We start from the raw sequence: 22,687 nt of genomic DNA on the forward strand, positions 1-22,687 counted from the left end.
CAGGTGGGATGAGCTCATCAAAGTCTCTGGACACCATTTGGATGCCAGTGATGGACGGGAACCAGTGCAGGTCCTGATGGAAGCCCTGCTGGTCCCTACAAGACCAGACATATTTTGTGACTTACTCCTGCATCTCTACCCAATGGCCTGGGTCTTGACCTCTGGCCTAGGTCACACACCCCATCCTCTCCTAGCCCTAGACTCCATCATCATCTAGTGTCCCTGGGGACGGGGGATGGAGTTGGGTCTCTTTCTCTCTCTCTTTGTATCTTCATTCTTACCTATCATGAAGTCATAAACTGTAATCCTGACTTTCCTAGGGCCTTCCCTCTTAATTCTTAAAGCCAGAATGATTTTATTCTGTATTTCTGTTTCAACAAACCCTAATTCTTTCACAGGCTCTAAGAGAGGGTCAAACTGATGCAGAATTGGTCCTAATACTATATGTCACTACTGAATGACACCGGTAAAATCACTTCACCCTTTAGCACCTCAAGTTCCTGATTTGTGAAATGGGGAGATAAAATTACCTTGGTCATGGGGTCCAGGGTGTTTAAATGGGACAATGCGTGTAAAATGCTTAGCACAGTGAAGGGCTGGGCACGTGGGTATAGCTCAATTTAAAACCAAACGACATAAAGCCAGTCACATAAAATCAAAGATACAGAAATGTTATTTTTATGGAGTCTAAAAAGAAAATTAAGTAGAAAACTCTCTTTATCCAATCCTGACCTCCAAACTGGACTCTGAATGCTTAGTCCACTTTAAACATTCATCCAATTTATTAACACTGCTTTGAAATTCTCCCTTCTATTCCCTCCATCCTGTGACCTCTGGCATGAAGTCATGATGTGGTGTCACAATTCACCTCCTACTCCGACTTTGTGAGAATTTCCCGACCTGGTTCTTCGGCTCCCTCACTTTTTGCATCTGGGAGGTCTCTGTCTGTGTTCGTGGTCTCACCTCCAAGCACTCTGAGGTAGGGTTGCCATGCATTTCTCTCTTGATTTTATTTCCTTTGGCTAAACATGAACAATGATATTAGTGAATGGCTTCAGAGAGTCTTCTTCCTTCCTTTACGTTTTTAAGGAGTATATTTCTGGTTTGGGTGTCTATTACAGGGGTAGTTAGGTTTCTGTTCTGTAACGGTCAAGATTTACAGTACAGAAAATTAGGGCTGATTATTTGCATTTCAAAAATTTCCCTTCTGTGGCAGTCAGGTAAGCCCCTCCAGTGCCCGATTTTTTTTCCCACTTGGCTTTTCTTCTCTCCTGGGTGCAGGACCAGCATCGTAATTTGTGAAGCCCAGCACAAAATGAAAATGCAGACCCTCTGTTTTCCAGAGTGGCTACACCATTTTACATTCCCAAAAGCAATATATGAGGGTTCCAATTTCTCCACATTCCCACCAACACTTGTTATTATCTGTCTTCTTTTTTAAAATTGTTATTGAGGTGTAATTTACATAAAATGTTATGTTAGTTTCAGGTATATAACAATGATTCAATATGTGTATGTATTGAGAAATGATTTCCACAATAAGTCTAGTTAACATCCGTCACCATACATACAGATTTTTTTTCTTGTGAGGAAAACTTTTAAGATTTATTCTCTTAGCAACTTTCAAATACCGTGTACAATACAGTATTATGTACTATAGTCACCACGGTGTACATAACATCCCAATGACCTATTTATTTTATAATTGGAAGCTGTATCTTCACCCAATTTGCCCACCCCCTACCTCTGGCAACCACCAAATGGTTCTCTGTATCTATGAGCTTGTTTTTTTTTTTTTTTTAATTTTTCTTTTTATTATAGCAGTCCTAGTGAGTATGAAGTAGCTTCTCATTGGGGTTTTGATTTCCCTGATGACTAATGATATTGAGCATTTTTCACATGCTTGCTGACCACTTGTATATCTTCTTTCAAGAAATGTCTATTCAGATCCTTTGCCCATTTTTAAATTGAGTTACTCGTCTTTCTATTGTTGAGTTGTAGGAGTTCTTTATATGTTCTGGTTATTAAACCTTTATCAGATATATGATTTTCAGATATGTTCTCCTATTCTGTGGGTTGTCTTTTCACTTTCTTGATAATGTCCTTTGAAGCACATAAGTTTTTAATTTTGATGAACCCAATTTATCTACTTTTTCTTTCGTTTCTTGTGCTTTTTTTCATATCTAAGAACCTATTGCATAATCCAAGTTCATGATTTACTCCAACATTTTCTTTTAAGAGTTTTTTAGTTTTACCTTTTACATTTAGGTCTTTGATCCATTTTGAATTAATTTTTGCTTATGGCATGAGGTAGGGGACATGTAATTTTAACTCCCACTCAGCCTGTTAATAATCGTGTACCCTTTGGTAAATTCTTGAACCTCTCTAAGTTTCAGTTTTCTCACTCGTAAAGTGGGAATAACAGATGGTACCGAAATCATAAGGTTATAGTGACGATAAAGAGAAAATTTACATAAAGCATGTAGCACAGGGCCTGAAGCATCCTATGCTTAATAAACGTGGTAGTTATTACTGTTATGAACAATGAGTGAATGCCTTCATAGTGGAGGTGCCAGAAAGATGGGCAGCATTTCTGAGACCGGGATCCGAGGAGGGGGAAGAGGCTTGCTTAGTCTATCTGGGGGAGCAGGTCTGGGATTGTTACAGGAATGTCTGCCCCCGGTAGATCGCTGCCTCATGATCACCTGTAGGGATTGGTAAAAATTCTAATTCCCGGACACTGTCACGGAAGTACTGAAAGGACCCCCCTGGGTAGGGGGCCCCAGAATCTGCATTTGTGTCAACTTCTCCAGAGGCATACTTAAGTGTGCAGGCTGCGGTACGGGTGACGGCGGTCACTCCTGCAGCGCCGCCTTTGACCTGCGGGGGGCGGCCGAGGGGCCGGGGCGGTCAAGGCGGCTGCGCAGAGCCCTTCTCACGCTGGGGCCTCTCAGGCAGATCCGCGCCGCTCAGCTGACAGCTCCGAAGACTGAAGAGGCGGTACGCTGGTTGAGCCGGGCGTCTCCAGGCGGAGCCGGCGAGTGGAGGTGAGGGGACCCGGAGTTAGGGTGGAGGGCGGGACTGTCGGGCCCGGCACGGCAGGGCAGCCGGAAGGTACGGTGGGGACTGCGCTCCGGGCGCGCGAGGCAGAGAAGGGCTGCCGGGCCGGGACTGCTCAGCGGGCTTCAGCTCCCCAGACCCGGGACGGGGCGCCCACAGCCCGGCCCGGCTGAGACCCCCGGGGCGCTTAGAGGAGGAAGGGGAAGGTCCAGGCCCTGCTCCTTCGGGACGCCCCGGGCCGGCCCACACCCGTGCAGCGCCCGCCGTGTCCAAGCGCCGGGGCAGGTAGCAGGGCTCGGGCCTTCCCCCAAGTTGTAGGTGAGTCTCACAAACAAGGACTCCACACCCCGCGGTGAGCGGTGGAGACACCGGCAGCGGCGTGCTGACCCCGGAGCCAGGGCAGACTCCAGGGCTGGAGCCCGCACGATGTGGCCTGGGAGTATGAGTAGGATTTTCCCAGGCCCAAGGGAAACCCGGCGGAGGAGGGGCCTTCCCTCACTGGTGTAGCGGTTTCCGGTTTGCCAAAAGTAATATTAAATTTGAATTCTCTCTTGTGTCCTGGCACCGGGGTTTATTCTCGTTCCCGTGTTACAGCTGAAGAAACAGGGTGGTCTGAATCCAGGTTTAGTTATGTATTAGCTGTGTTACTTTGGGCCAGCAAGGACTTAAAATGTCATTTTTCTCTGTATAATGGAGGTAGGGCCAGGACTTGCTCCATGGGGCTGTGGGAATGTAACGAGCTAATGCATTTAAAGGACTTAGCACAACGCCTGACACACGGTAAGAGCTCCCTAAGTGACTGTTCTTACTGTTATTGTGACGACCGACCCAACCTGCTCCTAGTGGGATGTGGCAACGCTGTCACTGAACCTTGATTCTAGTCCCCCATTAGAGCACACTGCATCTCACCCCAATTCAGTTCTCACTTTTTCCAGTGTCTAATGTAAGGCACTGCTAGATGCTGAGAACAATATACACAGATGCAAAAGACTTGATCCTCACCCTTAAGGAGCTAATGCGGTCTGGTAGGAGAGGAAGTGCAAGTTAAGAGGAAGAACTGTAACGCAAGGTGGATTGTGACAATGTTATAGGAAAGTTACAATAGAAAAGTTTGCTGGATTTTTAAAGAAAGACATGATATCTAATGGGAAATTTTTACGTGGATTAGGGGCTTTGGACATGGGTCTTGAAAGCTGAATGGATAGAATCAGAAGAAAATCTAGGTCAGCGATCTGAATTAAGGGACTGGGACCCAGTGGCAGCTTCAGAAGCTGGGGTCTGGTGGGGTAGGTCATGAGGAGCTGCCAATGGGAAACAGCTTGGAGTAGAGCTTAATCCTGGTTGCTCATTAGAATCACGTGGAGAGCTTGGATAGCTACTGATGCCTGATTGAATTGCTCTGGGGTATAGCCTGGGTATTGGGATTTTAAAAGTAGCTTCTCAGGTGATTCTACCATGCAGACAAGGTAGAGAACACTAATCTAAAACCAGAAACTATAAATTCATCTCACCCCATTTATAATGTTTGAACAGGAAGAAACAAAAAGCTTAATTACATTATCACCATGTACTACACCTGGTAAAATTGTTTACAATTAAGTAATCTGAAAAGACAGTATAGTACATAGTAATACTACTCAGTAAATGTAAATTAATCCTGAATTTCATTCTTAGCTTATTTGGGAGTCACACATCTGAGAATCTGGTTTTAAAATTATGGTTTTATATCATATTTTTTGCATATTATATTAGGATGTTCATAGGATTCTCTAAAACCTATCTATGGACCACTCTCCCCTTCTCCTTCATTCCCAGTTAAGAAGCCTGGTAAAGCATTTAGAATAGGACTTAAAAGTGTGTATGTGTGTGTGTGCGTGTGCGCTGTTATTGTTTTGTTTTTAAATATCCTGCTGTCTTGCTTAAATTAACCTAATGTTGAGTGTCCCTGGCAGGATTAATTCATTAGCAGGCAAGAGGACAAACTGGAGGGGGATAGGAAGTGAAGGAATAGAGGAAGCAGAAGAGGAAAGGAAAAACAAAATCAAGAAAAGCGCAGGAAGTCGTTTGTTATGGGAGCATGCTGTACTGTCCTCTCGTATGACCTCGGTGTTTCTCCTCAGCTCCTCCTGGGGCTGAAGGCAGTCAGATAAGAAGGGCGCTCTTATTACTGGGGACATGCAAATGTCCGTTCAACCACGTGCCTCAGTTAGGCTGACCTAGGAGAGTAATATGCAGCTGTAGATTAGGATTGACTGTGTGTTAGGATGTGTTTGATTTAAGTGATGGTAATGGAAATTCAGAATTTAAATTTGAAGAGGGTCCTAACACCATCTTTTGTATTTTTTTTCTGCAGTTGGCAGGATTTCTGTAGTATACCTAGTATGAGTTCCACATCTTGGCCTCTTATCCAGCTTCAGCAGTCTCATCTCCATCATCTGGAGAATAAATGAGATTTGCATGAGTTCCAAACTGAGCTGAAATACGGACTGCAGTGCTAATATCCTTTTCTTCTGGTTGTTATTAACAGGTACTAACTGACCTCGAATAGAATATGTCACTGTGTCTTAGGGACACAGCTTAAGCAGAACCGTTATCATCTGCTGGAAAAACGTACTTTTTGAAAATGGAATCATTTTAAATGAACTTGTCTAAGTTTTGTAGTGTCACCTTGTATAATGTGAAAAACCATGTCCTAACTTTTCAATTCTGTGCATTTCAATTTAGAAAAATATTTCAGCCAAGAGGGAGCATATTTGCAAATGCAGTTATAGTCCAATATTTTAATTGATAGAATGGTAATTTTTGGTGGTTGTTTTATTAAAGTAATTCTCATAGATTCTCACTACATATTTTTTGCACATTTAAATTATCTGATGGTGTGGTGTATCTTTCAGTTGCTGCGATTAAAAAGCATTGTCTGGGCCCTGGCTTCTCCCCACTGTAACGTCTGTTACACACAAACTGTTGCGGGTTCCCAACAGGCTTGAAGAAAATGAAAGAAAAAAAAAGCATTGTACAGTTTAATTGTAGCATATTTTCACTGTTGGTGTTACCTTAAAAAATGATAAATGTTAAAATTGATTTGACGAAATTCATCATTGTTTCAAAAATTTAATGTTATTTTGCTACTTCCTCAGTTATCTGTCTTACATAGTACCTGTCCCTGTAACATTCTCTAGAGTAGGGTGGTCTCAACTGGGAGCAATTTTCTTCCGCCTCCCCCATGCAAGGGGGGGATATTTGGCTGTGTCTGGCGATATTTTGTGACTGTCACAGCTCTTGAGGAAAAGGGATGCGATTGGTATCTAGTAGGTTGAAGCCAGGGATGCTGATACACATCCTCTAATGCACAGGATAACCTCCCACAACAATTGTTTGTTCCAAAATGTCAGTAGTGCTGAGATTGAGAAAACCTGTCCTAGAGATTGCTGTGGATTTAAAAAGTTCATTTATTTTTAAGAAGCATATCAAGTATACTTTGACTACTTTTATGAGCAAGGCATTTTCCTAAGTTCAGTGGGCAAGTCAAACTAACTTGTGATTTTTTTGATTGTGCTTTTTTTCTTAAATCATACCTAACTGATAAAGTCAGCAATTAAAAGAACCACAACTGTCCTTTTTGGAAAAGGCTGTTACTGTTGCAGAGCTACTGGAATATTAGATATGCCTGTCATTTTTAGTTTGACAGAAAAGTGAGAATATTGATTAATTCTTTGCAGTTGTTTTTGAGGAACTTTCTTTTTGGGGGGTGTTGGGGGGGGCGTGGACAGTGCCACTAGACTTTTCCAAACTCTGTGCCTTTTCTGTTCTTAACTGACTTGAATGATTGTCTTCAGCTCCTCAGAAAATTAGATGTCGTCAGAAGACCGAGAAGCTCAGGAGGATGAATTGCTGGCCCTGGCGAGTATTTATGATGGAGATGAATTTAGAAAAGCAGAGTCTGTCCAAGGTGGAGAAACCAGGATCTATTTGGACTTACCACAAAACTTCAAGATATTTGTGAGCGGTTAGTTAATATTCTCTTAAACAGATTTTTCTAAATAAAGGTTATTCTCAGTTTCTTAGTGTACCCTAAATTATTTATCATCTTGTGTTTATAGGCATTAGTGATATATGGTAGTATTACAGATTTAATGCCTGTTTCTCTTTTAATTGAAAATTGAGCTGGGGGTGAACAATTTTCAATTTGATTCTGCGTTTTTGATCACTGAATTAGGATATTATCCTGCATATTTCATGCATTCTAATCGTCTAACTAGCAGTTCATTAGCCATGAGTCATTGGCTGTTAAATAGGGATAATAAAAGAGAAAATGAAATAATGTATGTGAAAACACTTGGAAAGATTTAAAGTACCATGGCGGTTGTTAATACTATTTGGTTTCCAGAATCTTTTCAACCACCATAAACACATGACACTTGCTGCTACTCTGTGACCTTCTGCTTTAGAAAAAAGTTGAAAACTGGTACTTTTGATACTAATGTACCAGATGTCATCTGTGAACACTTTCTCAAAATGTTTCTACTATAAAGGCTTTGAGTAAACAAAGTAAGTGTGATAACTGAAAATGAAACTTTGATTGTGAGAGTGTTGTGTGTTGTATCTTGCCCTCAAGAGATCCTTGTATTGGCACAAATTCTCCCAACTATGATTCATGGGTAGTTGGCACATGCTGGTCTAAGTAGGTCATGGCTCTTTGATAGAAATAAACGTCCTTTTCTCTAGATTGTGTCTTTAATCATCTACTATAAAACAACAACAAAAGAAAACATTGTGTATTACTTGTCATTAGTGTTAGGAATTATACTCAAAAGTGTATACAAGAATAAGTTGTGTATCTTCATTTTAAATTTCATGATGCTTAGTAGATTTTTTTAAGGGCTTACAAGATTTTTTTTTTTTAAGGTGGCAGCTACGAAGTACATTAGGGAATAGAAGGTGCTTTGGGGGAGGGTTTTTATCCCCTCAGCTAAAGCATTACGTTTTTCTTGAGCACTGCTCAACAGTAACGGACACTCAAGTGTTGACCAACTGATCCTTTCTAATCTTTGTTTTTGGTTCAGGCAATTCAAATGAGTGTCTCCAGAATAGTGGCTTTGAATACACCATTTGCTTTCTGCCTCCACTTGTGCTGAACTTTGAACTGCCACCAGATTATCCATCCTCCGCCCCACCTTCATTCACACTTAGTGGCAAATGGCTGTCACCAACTCAGGTTAGACCCGAAACTTAATTTCTCCTATCCATTTTTAGAAACTTAAAAATCATCTTTAATTGAACACTACCTTGATGATCTTGAATTCAGTGCATGAAGAACAAATGGGTTTGATTTTGTAATTTTTTTTCCCTTGCCTTCATGAATTGTAATGTTAATAAATTGAAAATGTTTGGTGTTTTAGAAAAGAATGGCGTAATTAGAACAATTAATCATTTTGAATTGCAGTAGGAGTAATTTTTAATCAAGTATATTGTTTCTCTCTTTGTCTTGCTATTTTCCTATTTAACCTGTATTGTAATGGATACTATAAGGTCCTCCCGTTTTCCTTAGATGTTGGTATTGCTTTTTATTTTTTTTAGTTTCTTATCCATTCCTTAAATGAAAGATTTAATTGTAATTAGGAGGACTAAAATTGAGCTAATGTAGTTATAATAAATATTTCCTAAGAAAACATAAGAGTGCTTTTATTTTTAAAAGTCTGTATGTTAATAACAGAGTTGTTGACTACTCTCACATAGGTGTGAATGCACACAAATAGAAATGTGTATGATTCCTGTAGATATCTCATTAAGGCTTGAGATCTTATATTATGATCTTCATTTCCTCTGGGTTATATATCTTTTTCTAGTAACAACCTCAACTCTTGATTGAGACATAAATATGGCTTGAAGCTAGTATAATGTATTCTGGGATAGATAATGGATCAGTAGCAGTTATTTTTCTAGAAGTCATGATGAAGATTGATAGGCTGATGTATTAAGACAAAAGCTGTCAGAGTTACTTGACCTCAAGGAACAGCTGTCAGTTTTTCCTTTTTGATCGTGTAATTTTCATTCCCACCCGTGCTCATCACCAGTCTAATCTTTAGATGAGAGTGCTTTTGTAAAACTGAACTTACAGTTTAAAAACAAAATTAAACTTTAAAAAAGAATAATACATATAGAATAAAAAGGAATTTTACCTTACATTTTAATATCTGTGTCAGAGGCAACACATGCAAGGCAGTGGATGATTTGCCCAAGAATATCAAAGATGTTTCACATTTAGATCACTGAGAGTTGACTGAATTATCTAGATATTTATAGTCCCATTTCTCCAGAGAGCTCTTGATACTTTATGTCCATGCATGTTTGCACATATACAGTTTCAGATTCCAGCCAAATAGCATCTACTTAATGCTGGCTTTTAGGGTGTGGGGAGAAGAGGGTTATTCATTATTTTATGTTACACAGCTAAAATTACAGTAGGGTTCTTCTATCAAATAAATTTTTGTCCATATAATTGACATTTTAATTGTTCTATGTTCCTTCTTCCTTCGATTCTTGTTTGTTACTGGGCCCTGATTCCTTGGCATTATGAATTTCACCTGTTGATAGTGAAGTTGATTCATGGACCTGTACCTCACTGAAATTGGTTGGTAGGTAGAAGTGGGTTTAGTTTTCTAGTATTTTCCATTATTCCTCTTCCAATATATATACACAATCTCTCGCATGCGCTTCTCTTTCTACCTCCCTTATTCCTCACTTTTATGTACATCCCAGATGCCTCTTGAGAAGGGACTAGAGAAGAAAAGAGGATGGAGGAGAATGGCTTCTTCACTGGACTTGGTAGCTCAAACAATACTCACGAACAAGGCTTCCCTTTTAGTATTTATTACATTTTAAAGATTTCATCAGGTTTCTGGTTGATCATATAAGCATATTCATGCAAATGTATAAAAGCATTAGTTGTCCAATCTTGAAGTAGTCAGTAAGTGTTTAATTTTGTGCCTGTATAGGGTTTAGTGAATAGCACTACGCAGCGTAAGGAAGAGAGAATGTGGTCCTTTTTCGGTTGGTATTCAAATTTACAAAATTTATTTACATCTGGAAGGCTTATTTTTTGATGTTTACCTTAAAAAGAAAAGCTGCTTATGATTCCTGAGCTCTACTTAAAAATATTTTACATTTCTAATGGAAAATCTTCTTACATTTGCCTTTCAAATTGAACAGACCAGTTTTAAGGAGGAAATGTCAAAGTAGTTTAAACTTTGGTTGCTTAGGTTAGGAAATGTGAGCTTTGCCTATGGCAGCCAAACCATGTTAAGGGCTTATAATCATGTCTGGGTTCAATATCAGCCTGCCTCCCTCTATTAGCCAGGATCTGGTGTAAGCCCAGATTGCTTAGTTAAAATCAGCTTGTAAATCTGAATACCAAGGACTCTGAGGTTAGATTCTGTTAGTGATTCTTTCGCACGAGGTGGCTTCTTGATACGACTGAAAGAATTAATTTTAAGGTTCGGATGGTATTTTTAAACTGTTCTTTTCCTAATCATTATTGTAGGGTACCTACAGGGCTAGGACTCCAAGGAATAGAAATAGTTCATTTTAGAACTAGATCTCTTCTGCATGAGGTAGCAATACTAACGTGAAAAAAAATAAAGAACAGAAAAAGTCCTCCATTGCAGTGGCTCGTATGTAAACCTAGTTCTACATCTGGTAGAGTCTTGATGTTTCTCTTGTCTTAATGATACTTCTTTTAGCTTCTGACCTTGTGTTCCACTGTGGCTCGTGTTGCTGAATAGTTTAAGAAGTGCTTTGATAAGAACACTGATGCTGTTGTGCAGCACAGTTTATCACAGAAGTGAAAAATCATGTTAGGAAGTAGAAAGGCCTGACTTAAAAAGATTTCAAGGGAAATCAGGAGTTGACAGCATCGTCATCTTTCCAAACTCACCAGCATCCTCATGTGTTTTCCCCTAGCTGTCTGCTCTGTGCAAGCACTTAGACAACCTGTGGGAAGAACACCGTGGCAGCGTGGTCCTGTTTGCCTGGATGCAGTTTCTTAAAGAAGAGACCTTAGCGTACCTGAATATTGTCTCTCCTTTTGAACTCAAGATGGGTTCTCAGAAAAAAGTTCAGAGGAGGATGGTTCAAGCATCCTCCAACACAGAGCTAGATTTTGGAGGAGCTGCTGGATCTGATGTAGACCAAGAGGAAGTTGTGGACGAGAGAGCCGTGCAGGATGTGGAATCGTTGTCCAGTCTGATCCAGGAAATCTTGGACTTCGATCAGGCTCAGCAGATAAAATGCTTTAATAGTAAATTGTTCCTGTGCAATATCTGCTTCTGTGAGAAGCTGGGTAGTGATTGCATGTACTTCTTGGAGTGCAGGCATGTGTACTGCAAAGCCTGTCTCAAGGACTACTTTGAAATCCAGATCAGAGATGGCCAAGTTCAGTGCCTCAACTGCCCAGAACCCAAGTGCCCTTCAGTGGCCACTCCTGGTCAGGTAACTCTTTTACTCTGCTGACAGCTGCCCCCTAATTCTCTCTCACAAAGGGAGACATTTTCTCAGGAACTTCTTTTTTTTTTTTATTAGGATGAACTTTATTTTTACATTGTTGTGCAATCCATTCATAAACTTAAAAAAAAAAACAACATGATTTAATTGTTGTCCCAGAAAAGATTTCTGTGATGGTACCAACTGCTTTCTCTAAGGGTCACCTGCTGAAATAACTTGTGACTTGAGCAAAATGCCCCACGTGTATCTTGACAGTGAGAAAGGATGACACACATCCTGGTGATGCTCAGCCTCCTCCCACCTCCTGTGCCAGGGGGTGAACCACAGGTGCCCACAGCTGCGACCCTGGGACTTCTTGATAGGGCTCATCAGGGCAGTCTGAGGCCTGGGAGCCAGCCCACAAGTTGTTTCATTGTATCCATCAAGAATGCCATGATCTTAGTTTAAGCAAATGTAAATGCTTCCTTTGCTGGCTTTGGAATGAGTGGTCCTCCGCAGGGATGAGCGTTAAAAAAGTAAAGTAATTCTGGTGATTTACTCTGTATATCTGATAGGTGGGGGAACTACTACCCTGTCTCTATGTGAGGTTGGGATCTGGAGGGGTTATCTCTTAGAATAGTTAACCAAATGTTTTACAGACTTTAAAGACAGCCTGCTTGGTTTCCTTTTTTTTCAGTCAACTCCATTAAGGCATAAATGTACTCATTTAAAGTGTACCGTCTGCTTAGTTTTGACAAATGTGTAGACCCATGTAACCACCATCTCAGTTAAGATGTAGACCTCCCATACTTGGTTTGATTTTGAAGGGAGATAGAGTTTTAGTTTATGTGCCTCTGGTTTACACTAGCTTCCTAAGGATCTACTCAGGATCAGAACTGGTTGGGAAATCATCAAACCTATGATGTTTTATATTTCCCTCCAGGTCAAAGAGCTAGTGGAAGCAGAGTTATTTGCCCGTTATGACCGCCTTCTCCTCCAGTCTACCTTGGACCTGATGGCAGATGTGGTGTACTGCCCCCGCCCATCCTGCCAGCTGCCTGTGATGCAGGAGCCTGGCTGCACAATGGGCATCTGTTCCAGCTGCAATTTTGCCTTCTGTACTTTATGCAGATTGACCTACCATGGGGTTTCTCCATGTAAGGTGACTGCAGGTAGGTTGTAACTGTGTGAACTCAGTATCCCAGTGCTCTACCCGCACCCCCCCACAAATAAAAAGAGACATCACTTCAATTCTTAAGGTTGGAAGAATTGTGTTCTTCTGTGTTTGTTCAACAGATATTTTTGAGTCAGTTACTGTCCTAGGTTCTGGGGATATAGCACTGACCAAATGCCCTCATGGAACTTACATTCTAATGGGGGAGATAGGCAAACAAAATAAATAAGAATATTCGATGGTGGTAAATGCTGAAGAGGGAAAAAGAAATAAAGCAGGGACAGGCTATGAAGTGTTCTGAAGGGGAAGGGGCTTCGGATTTTATTTAGAAAAACCGGGGGAGGCCTCGCTGGCAAAGTGGTTTGAGTAAAGACTTGAAGGAAGTAAGGAAACAAGCCACGCAGATATCTGGGGGAGCATTCCAGGGAAGGAATGACAGAGTAATTTCTGTCTATGAATATGCAATAATGTAGATCCTGGTCGGCACATGCAGAGCATCTAAGCTATCACTCTTGTTTCCACGGTACACATGTTTGATCAGTCATCAAGTGCTTTCTCAATGAGCCCAGGGAGGCCTCAGAATCTTCCTCAACACAGTGCTTCAGAAGGCCACCCTCTATTGAGGTAGTCACAGGAGGTAAAACCTGTTAGCCATTTCTGATCTAGATTAAGGTTTGAGGAATCAGGCCCTGAACATCAATTTGACTAGACTTTGGTGACTTAGTGTTTCTCACACTAAAAGGGCTGATGATAATAGCTACTTCATAAGGTTATTGTAAGTTTGAAATGACCTATTGTAGTGCTACTTAAAGTTGTTATAGTTGTTATACTGGTCTGTGACAAGGTAAATACAGAAATTGAGAGTCAGTGTTTGAAAGTTTAATAACATTTTTGCTATCGCTATTCACTGACTAAATTTTATGGCAGTCAAATCTAGTAAAAATTTAGGCTTATATTTTTTGTCTTTTTACCCTCATTTTTCTAATAATTCATTTGATTATATTTTGCAAAAGTACTGGTCCTTGACAGAGTGAGGGAAAAAAACTGGTACTTAACCATAGTTTGAGAATGGGCTAATGTATGTAAAATGCAAAATGGTAACTATTTTTTTTTTCGTTTGTGTATTTATTTATTTATTTAAATTATTGAAATATAGTTGATTTAAAATGTGTTAATTTCTGCTGTACAGCAAAGTGATTAAGTTATACATATATATACATTCTTTTTTATATTCTTTTCCATTATGGTTTATCACAGGATATTGAATATAGTTCCCTGTGCTATACAGTAGGACCTTGTCGTTTATCCATTCTATATAAATATAATAGTTTGCATCTGCTAACCCCAACCTCCCAATCCATCCCTCCCCCAGCCCCCCTCCCCCTTGGCAACCACAAGTCTGTTTTGTATGTCTGTGAGTCTGTTTTTGTTTTGTAGATAGGTTCATTTGTGTCATATTTTAGATTCCACATATAAGTGATATTATATGGTATTTGTCTTTATGACTTAGTTCACTTAGTATGATAATCTCTAAGTCCATCCATGTTGCCGCAAATGGCCTTATTTCATTCTTTTTTATGGCTGACTAATATTCTGTTGTATCTATATACATACCACATCTTCTTTATCCATTCCTCTGGCGATGGACATTTAGGTTGTTTCCATGTCTTGGCTATTGTAAATAGTGCTGCTATGAACATAGGTATCTTTTTGAATTATAGTTTTGTCTGGATACATGCCCAGGAGTGGGATTGCTAGATCATATGGCAACTCTTATTTTTAGTTTTTTGAGGAATCTCCATACAGATTTCCATAGTGGCTACACCAATTTACATTCCCACCAACAATGTAGGAGGGTTCCCTTTTCTCCACACCCCCTCCAGCATTGGTTATTTGTAGACTTGTTTGTTTTTTTGGTTTTTTTTTTTTTGGCCTTGATGTGTGACATGTGGGATCTTGGTTCCCTGGCCAGGGATTGATCCCGTGCCCCCTGCATTGGGAGCGTGGAGCCTTAACTAACCACTGGACTGCCAGGGAAGTCCCCTGTAGACTCTTTTTTTCTTTTAAAGTTTAGTTTTTATTTTTATTTTTATAAATTTATTTATTTTTGGCTGTGTTGGGTCTTTGTTGCTGCGCACGGGCTTTCTCTAGTTGTGGTGAGCGGGGGCTACTCTTCGTCGCGGTGCACGGGCTTCTCATTGCGGTGGCTTCTCCTGTTGCAGAGCACGGGCTCTAGGGCGCGTGGGCTTCAGTAGTTGTGGCTCGCGGGCGCTAGAGTGAAGGCTCAGTAGTTGTGGCACATGGGCTTAGTTGCTCTGTGTCATGTGGGATCTTCCCAGACCAGGGCTTGAACCTGTGTCCCCTGCATTGGCAGGCTGATTCTTTTTTTTTTTTTGGCTGTGTTGGGTCTTCGCTGCTGCACGAGGGCTTTCTCTACTTGTGGCAAGCGGGGCCACTCTTCATCGCGGTGCGCGGGCCTCTCACTGTCACGGCCTCTCTTGTTGCAGAGCACAGGCCAGACACGCAGGCTCAGTAGTTGTGGCTCACGGGCTCAGCCACTCCGCGGCATGTGGGATCCTCCCAGACCAGGGCTCGAACCCATGTCCCCTGCACTGGCAGGCAGACTCCCAACCACTGCGCCACCAGGGAAGCCCCCAGGCTGATTCTTAACCACTGCGCCACCAGGGAAGTCCTCCCCTGTAGACTTTTTAATGATGGCCATTCTGACTGGTGTGAAGTGGTACCTCATCATAGTTTTGATTTGCATTTCTTTAATAGTTAGCAGTGATGAGCCTCTTTTTATATGTCTTTCGGTTATCTGGATGTCTTCTTTGGAGAAATGTCTATTTAGTTGTTTTGCCCATTTTTCCATTGAGTTGTTTGTTTGTTTTTTGTTGAGTTGTATGAGCTGTTTGTATATTTTGGAAATTAAGACCTTGTCGGTTACATCATTTGCAGATGTTTTCTCCCAGCCTGTAGGTTGTCTTTTCATTTTGTTTACGGTTTCCTTTGCTGTACAGAAGCTTGTAAGTTAGGTTAGGTCACATTTGTTTATTTTTGCTTTTATTTCTATTGCCTTGGTCAGGAAGTGTTTTGCCTGAGTTCTCTTCTAGAGGTTTTATGGTGTTATGTTTTATATTTAAGTCTTAAACCACAAAATGGTAACTAGTAATGCCAGTATTACTATAGTTATTAATTGTTAGCAGAGTGTCATTATCTCTAAGAAAGGACCCTGAGAGGAGAATGAGTAAATACAGTACTTCCAGTTGCCTATTGCAGAGTCTTGTAGTGGTTATAGGCAGATGGGATGGAGAACTCACCAGAATATAATGTTAGCCTTTACTTTAAACTTCTGTATCCTTATCACTGAGAGGCTGAAGTACATTTCAGGTATTTCACAGTGTTTGGGGAAGAAATCAAAGATAGGCTTAGGGGCTTCAGCAAAATTAGGAATCTCTTTCTCAGTCTCTGTATCTATATATTCCATATTACCATACAAAATATATGAAATACTAATAATTTTATTATTTTGAGAACATTAGAGCAGTAACTTTTGTCCTTAAGATGTCTAGGAACATAAAAATGCTTTGAATTAGTAGAGGAGATAAAAGTGACAGGATAAAAAACTACACGTCTGCTACATCTAAGTAGAAGTGATGGAGTCATGGGAATGAACAACACAGAGAAAGGATTCACAGGTGAAGCAAAAGTGCAGATAGAATTCCGCCCCTGAAGATGTCCACTGCATTTAGAGGGAAGATGTCCACCTCTAAATAATGTGAGGAAAGTAAATTAATAAAATAGCTAGAACATTGTTGAGAGAGGTTTTTAATTAATTGTGTTGAAAAATTAAGGTAATAGAATTGTGAGCAAAAGCTTTGTCTACAACTAAAGCCTTTGGGAATGGCTGCCCATTCCATTTGAATTAAGTGATAAAGCAGTAGAAACCAGATTGAAGAGTATTAAGGGGAAAAGTTGACAGGAGGGACTTTTCATTTCCTGTGGGTGGTAAACTTTATTCACTGGCTTCTTTTTATATACAGAATTGAACAGCTGGTCTTTGCCCTTAGGTGCTTTTGTTTAATTTGGTAGGCCTGTTGTTATCAAATGGTGAATGATGCTGATTTAGTAGAAAATCAGCATCTGTTTCAACCTTTGTGTCATTTAGATAAGTCAGTCTTAAACTGTACTACTAGTTGTGCTAGTTGCACAAAAATATCAACATTAATAAGTTAAAATCAAAGGAAAAAGATAAGCTGTTATTCTGTCACCATTAACAAGTCCAGCTTTTTTACTTGGAGGATTCCTGTCTGTTCTTTGTCTTTCATGCATGTGTAATTTTTACCTAGTTACAACCTAAATATGCTTTTTTCTGAATTCCATAATGAGTATTTTAACTGAGTTGTAGCCATCCTAATTATAAGTTTTAATAACTAAATATTATGTCTTAAGTGGTTCCACACGTAATTATTCCCTTGGACATTTAATTTGTTTGCCATTTTTATATGTAACTTTACTTTGGATTAATTCCTTATGATAAAATCCCAGGAATAGCATTATTGAGTAGTCAAAGGTTATGGCCAATTTCAATGGTTTTTAATCAGCATTACAAGTTGTATAAAAGTTAATTTTCCATTTCACTTTCTAGAGAAATTAATGGACTTACGAAATGAGTACCTGCAAGCAGATGAGGCCAATAAAAGATTTTTGGAACAGAGGTATGGTAAGAGGGTGATTCAGAAGGCACTGGAAGAGATGGAAAGTAAGGAGTGGCTAGAAAAGAACTCAAAGAGCTGCCCATGTTGTGGGACTCCCATCGAGGTAAAGGTTTGGGACAGACATGGAGGCCAAACCTAATTGCAAGCATGTTACGATTGCCTCAGGAAGCCTTTTAATTTTGTGACTAATTAAGAAAACACATTTTGGTATTTATTAACTTTCTTAACTTGGAAGATGTAAATTTACTACTAAATATTGTTATTGACCTAAGATGTATGTAGACTTCCCATTTCAAAGTGCTTTCATACGGTGACAGTTGTTCTCACATTATATCCACCTCAAAATTGAGTGGGTTATAAAGAGGCCATACTCGAGCTACAGTCAACTCTTAACTCATCTACGTGACTAAAAAGAATCAAGCCTGACTTCTCCTCCGAACTATTTACCCTGGAATGAATAGCTGTTTACAAGTGCCTGCTTATGAAATGGAGACATCTGAGTCAAGATAGATAGATACATCTACTGCTTCTTGACAAAATCTTGATATGTTTCAAAATTGAAATATGTCTTTGCATTTGATTCTGTTGTTCCAATCCATCATATCTGAGCTGACCCTGGTAGTGATGCCCCAGTTACTCCATTAAGGAAACTGGCCTTCTATTTAACCACTTCTAACATGCCTCAGCTCTTATAGAATGGGGGACTTGGTACCAAATGTTTACTTAGGTTTATGTAAAAAGTTTTAAATCCCACATATTAAATCCAAACATTTTAATATTAATCTAACTATATGTTTCACTTATACATGTTTGGTTTGTATTTACTGTTTATCAAAAGAGGTTTTGCTAAGTATCTAATTGTAGGAACACCTGCTAAGTATTTTCTGTATTTTACTTGTAATGCAAAAGAGTTAGGCATTCATAGTTATCATTGTGTGTTACCTGTATATCTCCACCCTGCATTAGAAAAGGGGGAAGACAAGGAGAATGTTGTACCAAATCATTTTGGCATGTGCATTTCTCTTTTGCTTTTGTAGCCTTGATATTTTTCTCTGTCTTTCCCACCAGAAATTAGATGGATGTAACAAGATGACATGTACCGGCTGTATGCAATATTTCTGCTGGATTTGCATGGGTTCTCTCTCCAGAGCAAACCCTTATAAACATTTCACTGATACTGCTTCCCCATGTTTTAACCGGTACGTACACACAGAACTCCTAGTCTCAGCAGTTTTGGGTACTTGGTTTGTGGACCATAAGCCCAGAAAGTTTTACTTCAGTACTTTGCTTATTTAGAGAATTCTCATATATTTTCCCCCATGTATGAATTTTCTTGAAAATGAGTTTTATGATGAAAATATACTATCTGGGGATTTTCTTTTATTTATTATCCTCCTCAATTTTTTTCATGAAAATTTTCAAACATACAGAAAGGATAGGACTATGATTAATAGGATACCTTCCACGAAAATGAACAATTGGTAATATTTTGCCATATTTGTTTTCTAAATTTATTGCTGAACTACTTGACCCTAAGTTGGAAATATGATGCTTCATCTCTATATGCTTTTTTTTTCTTTAATTAATTAATTTATTTATTTTTGGCTGCGTTGGGTCTTCGTTGCTGCGCGCGGGCTTTCTCTAGTTGTGGCGAGCGGGGGCTACTCTTGGTTGCGGTGCGCGGGCTCCTCATTACGGTGGTTTCTCTTGTTGCGGAGCACGGGCTCTAGGCGCATATGCTTCAGTTGTTGTGGCTCGCGGGCTCTAGAGCTCAGGCCCAGTAGATGTGGCACACAGGCTTAGTTGCTCCGTGGCATGTGGGATCTTCCCGGATCAAGGCTCGAACCCGTGTCCCCTGCATCAGTAGGTGGATTCTTAACTGCTGTGCCACCAGGGAAGTCCCTCTATATGCTTTCAACGTCTTTCCTAAGATAAGAAAAGTCTTCTACATAACAACAATACCGCAAAAAATTTAACAACAATGGCTTACTATCATCTAATAAAATATTTAAGACTTATCAACTATCCCTAAAAATATCTCTTGAAGCTGTTTTATTATACCAGGATCTAATCAAGTTCAATCACTTTATTTGGTTCTGTCTCTTTAGTTTCTTAATGGAGAAAAGTTTTGCCCACCTTTTTTTTGTTTGTTTGTTTGTGTTGAGGGGAACATTGACTTTTTGAAGAGTCCAGGCTGTTGTCCTGTATAACCTCTTACCTTTTGGAGTTTTGTTTCTCCATGGTACCTCTGAGTTTGTTTCTCTATCCTCTCTATTTCCTGTAAAGTGGAAGTTAGCTCTAGACTGGAGTTTGACTAGATTTAGAGTAACATTTTTGGCAAGAATACTTAATAAGGGGTGACGTACTTCATGTTGTACCACATCAGATCCATAATGTCAGGCTGTCTCACTGTTAGTATGATGCTCAGTTCTATCATTTGTTCCATTGTAGAGGAAAGGTTTCTCTTTTTGTTATTAGTAAGTGATCTGTGGGGTGATTCCTTGGCACAATGTGAATATCTTGTTCTCCACCAGCTCCAATTTCAGCATCAGCTGATAATCTTTGTTAATAGACATCTGTGGAGTACCTACAATCAATCATTGGTGTTATGAAACTGTAAGATAAGTTGAAGATACAGGCTCTTCCCATGAACCATTGGAAATATAGTGTTGAAAATTGCATAAATTTTAAGTAACATAAGGGGAGGAAAACAAATTGGCAACTGAAAAATATTCTATAGATGGAGAGTGCAAGGACAGTGAAGATGGAGAGGATGGAGTGATTAGCGTGTAATAAAGTTATAGTGTTTTGAAGGAGTTCAGCTTCCAGACTGCCTGAATTTTCCAGTCTTGGCTTATTCCACACATTGTACACATTTAGTGTCAGTTTTGTGATGCCCGTCTCCCATTGTTGTTTATGCTTGGTCCTAGAGAGTTGTCTGGATCCTTAAAAGGGCTGTTCCTATAAACTTTAAGGGACCCATATTTCAGCCCTCCCCAGTGGAATGATTAAAGGAGAGGAAAAGATATACAAAGATGTTATCAGAAGAGTGCAGAAAGTATATTTGAGAAAAGGAAAGAAATTATATTCAGTTTCTATCAGGTGTATTAAAATGTACCTTATTTTATGCTTCCAGGTTGTTCCATGCTGTGGATGTTAATGGAGATATTTGGGAAGATGAGGTTGAAGACTAGTTAACTTCTGCTGCTCAAGATATGGAAGTGGAGTGGTTTGCCCTAATCTTTTGTCAAGTATACAGAGTAACTTTGCAGGATATTTAGGGTACCATTGATTCCCTCTTCCTATGTAGAAGATATGGGAGAACAAGGTTGATATTTTCATGTGGTACTACTGATTAAGGCACATTCAGACATTTTTCATTGCAACATGATTGAGGAAATACTAAGCCAAAGGTTCCGAAAATGAAAACTAGAAAATATTAGTATTACAATGTGCCCAAAGCTTTGAGTAGTTAAAAATTAAATATTTATTTTCTTCTCCAAGCTTTAGGTAAGGAGAGAGGGGTCAAGAGTTAAACTTATAGTCCTTTTTATCTCTTGAGAAGCATCCCTCTAAGACATTCTGTGGGAGCTCCCTCAGTAGTACTGCTTACAGCTGAGGTGGGTAGAAGCCTTATTAAAATTGTACCGAGAGCCTGATGTTATTCACTCCATGTTACATTCTTTCCAACCTGAATTTCTGCTAAATTAATTTTCTTTGGAGGAAGCCCTTTACTCTATAACTGATTGGATGGCCCAGTGTCATTTTGATCTGATTTTCAGGTTAGAAATTTATAGATAATTTTTAAAATATTTTTTGATACCACAAACACTGTGGGTCACCTGCTATATTTATTAGTGGTCTATAGTCCACTGTTTTTGAGCCAAGTCTAGAATTTCTGCTAAATTAATTTTCTTTGGAGGAAGCCCTTTACTCTAGCTGATTGGATGGCCCAGTGTCATTTTGATCTGATTTTCAGAATAGAAATTTATAGATAATTTAAAAAATATTTTTTGATACCACAAACACTGTGGGTCACCTGATATATTTATTAGTGGTCTATAGTCCACTGGTTTTGAGCCCAGTCTAGAATTTATTGATACTGGCTCAGAAGAATTTCAGCCCTATTCAACTTTCCTGTTCCTTCTAGGCAGTAGAGCCTAGATTCAGCATGACTTGTCTTCTGTTCTGCATTCTTTCTGTTGACTCTTGCCCTGCTTTTCATTGGTAAGGACAATTTTAATATTAGCTCCAGCAGCTCATATTCTATTTCCTCTGCTGGGATAGGAGAAAGCCTAATATGTTCCCAAGCCGAACAAGCTGAACTTTAATTATCTGCGTTTTGAACACTGCACCACCATAGTTCCAGTCCTAACTTTCTGAATTCTTTTTAAAGGGCTTCTCTAATGAGCTATGGAAATTTGTCTTCCTATCCTTTTTTTTTTTTTTTTTGCAACAGCACTGTTTCAGGGGATAATTTTGGATGACCTAGATCCTTGTTTCTGGGTTTTGCTGGCTTTTTGAAAAATTGTCTTTTCTTGTGGTTTGGTGAGTGGCTTGGTAGCAAAATAAGATTTTTGGAAAAAAAGGACAGAGGAATTCAGCTGCAGCTGTGAACATGTTCTTTTTTCATGCCTTGTCATTGAAAATCGGGGAATCACTTTTAACCATTTTAAGTGTGTGTATCCAAAGAGCACGGACTGTTTCTGGATTGTCAATGAGGATGCTTAATCTTAAAAATAAAAATTATTTAAAAATTGTCTTATAATTAAAGCAGAGTTGCTGCTCTGTGTTCTGTCACCAAGGCAACTGATCACATTTAAAAACTATATGGTATAACACATATTCTTAAAATGAGCAGAAGAAAGTCATAGTACAGCGCCTCCGCTTGTGACTGAACTTAGATTTTAGGACCCATATTTTGTTTGAACTACATGGACTTCGATTCAGCACATTTAATATAAGAACAAAAGTTAACTTAAAGAATAAGTTGAAGATAAGAAATGGAAATTAAAACAACTAATTATACAGTACATACTTGAGAAGAGTGCTTCTTCTCAGTGACTGGATAGGAGTTCAATTCATCTTTCACTACTAGCCACTCAGAAGCTCTTTAGTTCATGGGCTAGTTGATGTTGCTAGAGATTATTTTATTTTAGGCTGTTGTACATTATGTTGATGACGTATTGGAAGTAGGAAAGAAGCCTTAGTTTCGTGAAACAAATGGCAGGGTTTTTCTCCATGATTTTAAAAAACA

General features: G+C 39.4%; 1 protein-coding gene across 8 annotated transcripts in view; it reads left to right on the forward strand.

Annotated features, from left to right (window-relative positions):
• The window catches only part of RNF14 (ring finger protein 14), a 40,705-nt gene extending 18,694 nt beyond the window's left edge, over positions 1-22,011 (forward strand). Inside the window, exons 1-10 of one of the 8 annotated variants that reach the window (XM_036845713.1) lie at positions 845-979; positions 2,955-3,047; positions 5,414-5,587; positions 6,897-7,066; positions 8,124-8,275; positions 11,020-11,547; positions 12,482-12,710; positions 17,361-17,533; positions 18,499-18,629; positions 20,567-22,011. In XM_036845713.1, coding sequence (XP_036701608.1) covers positions 6,913-7,066; positions 8,124-8,275; positions 11,020-11,547; positions 12,482-12,710; positions 17,361-17,533; positions 18,499-18,629; positions 20,567-20,624 — 1,425 coding nt within the window. In that variant the 5' untranslated portion in view covers positions 845-979; positions 2,955-3,047; positions 5,414-5,587; positions 6,897-6,912 and the 3' untranslated portion in view covers positions 20,625-22,011. Of the gene's footprint in view, positions 1-844; positions 980-2,898; positions 3,048-5,413; positions 5,588-6,884; positions 7,067-8,123; positions 8,276-11,019; positions 11,548-12,481; positions 12,711-17,360; positions 17,534-18,498; positions 18,630-20,566 lie in introns of those variants that run through there. The other 7 variants (XM_036845715.1, XM_036845712.1, XM_036845716.1 and 4 more) reach the window with 7 other exon arrangements.
• The last annotated feature ends 676 nt before the right edge of the window (positions 22,012-22,687 follow it).

The sequence above is a fragment of the Balaenoptera musculus genome, chromosome 3, assembly GCF_009873245.2.
Source record: "Balaenoptera musculus isolate JJ_BM4_2016_0621 chromosome 3, mBalMus1.pri.v3, whole genome shotgun sequence".
Lineage (NCBI taxonomy): Eukaryota > Metazoa > Chordata > Mammalia > Artiodactyla > Balaenopteridae > Balaenoptera > Balaenoptera musculus.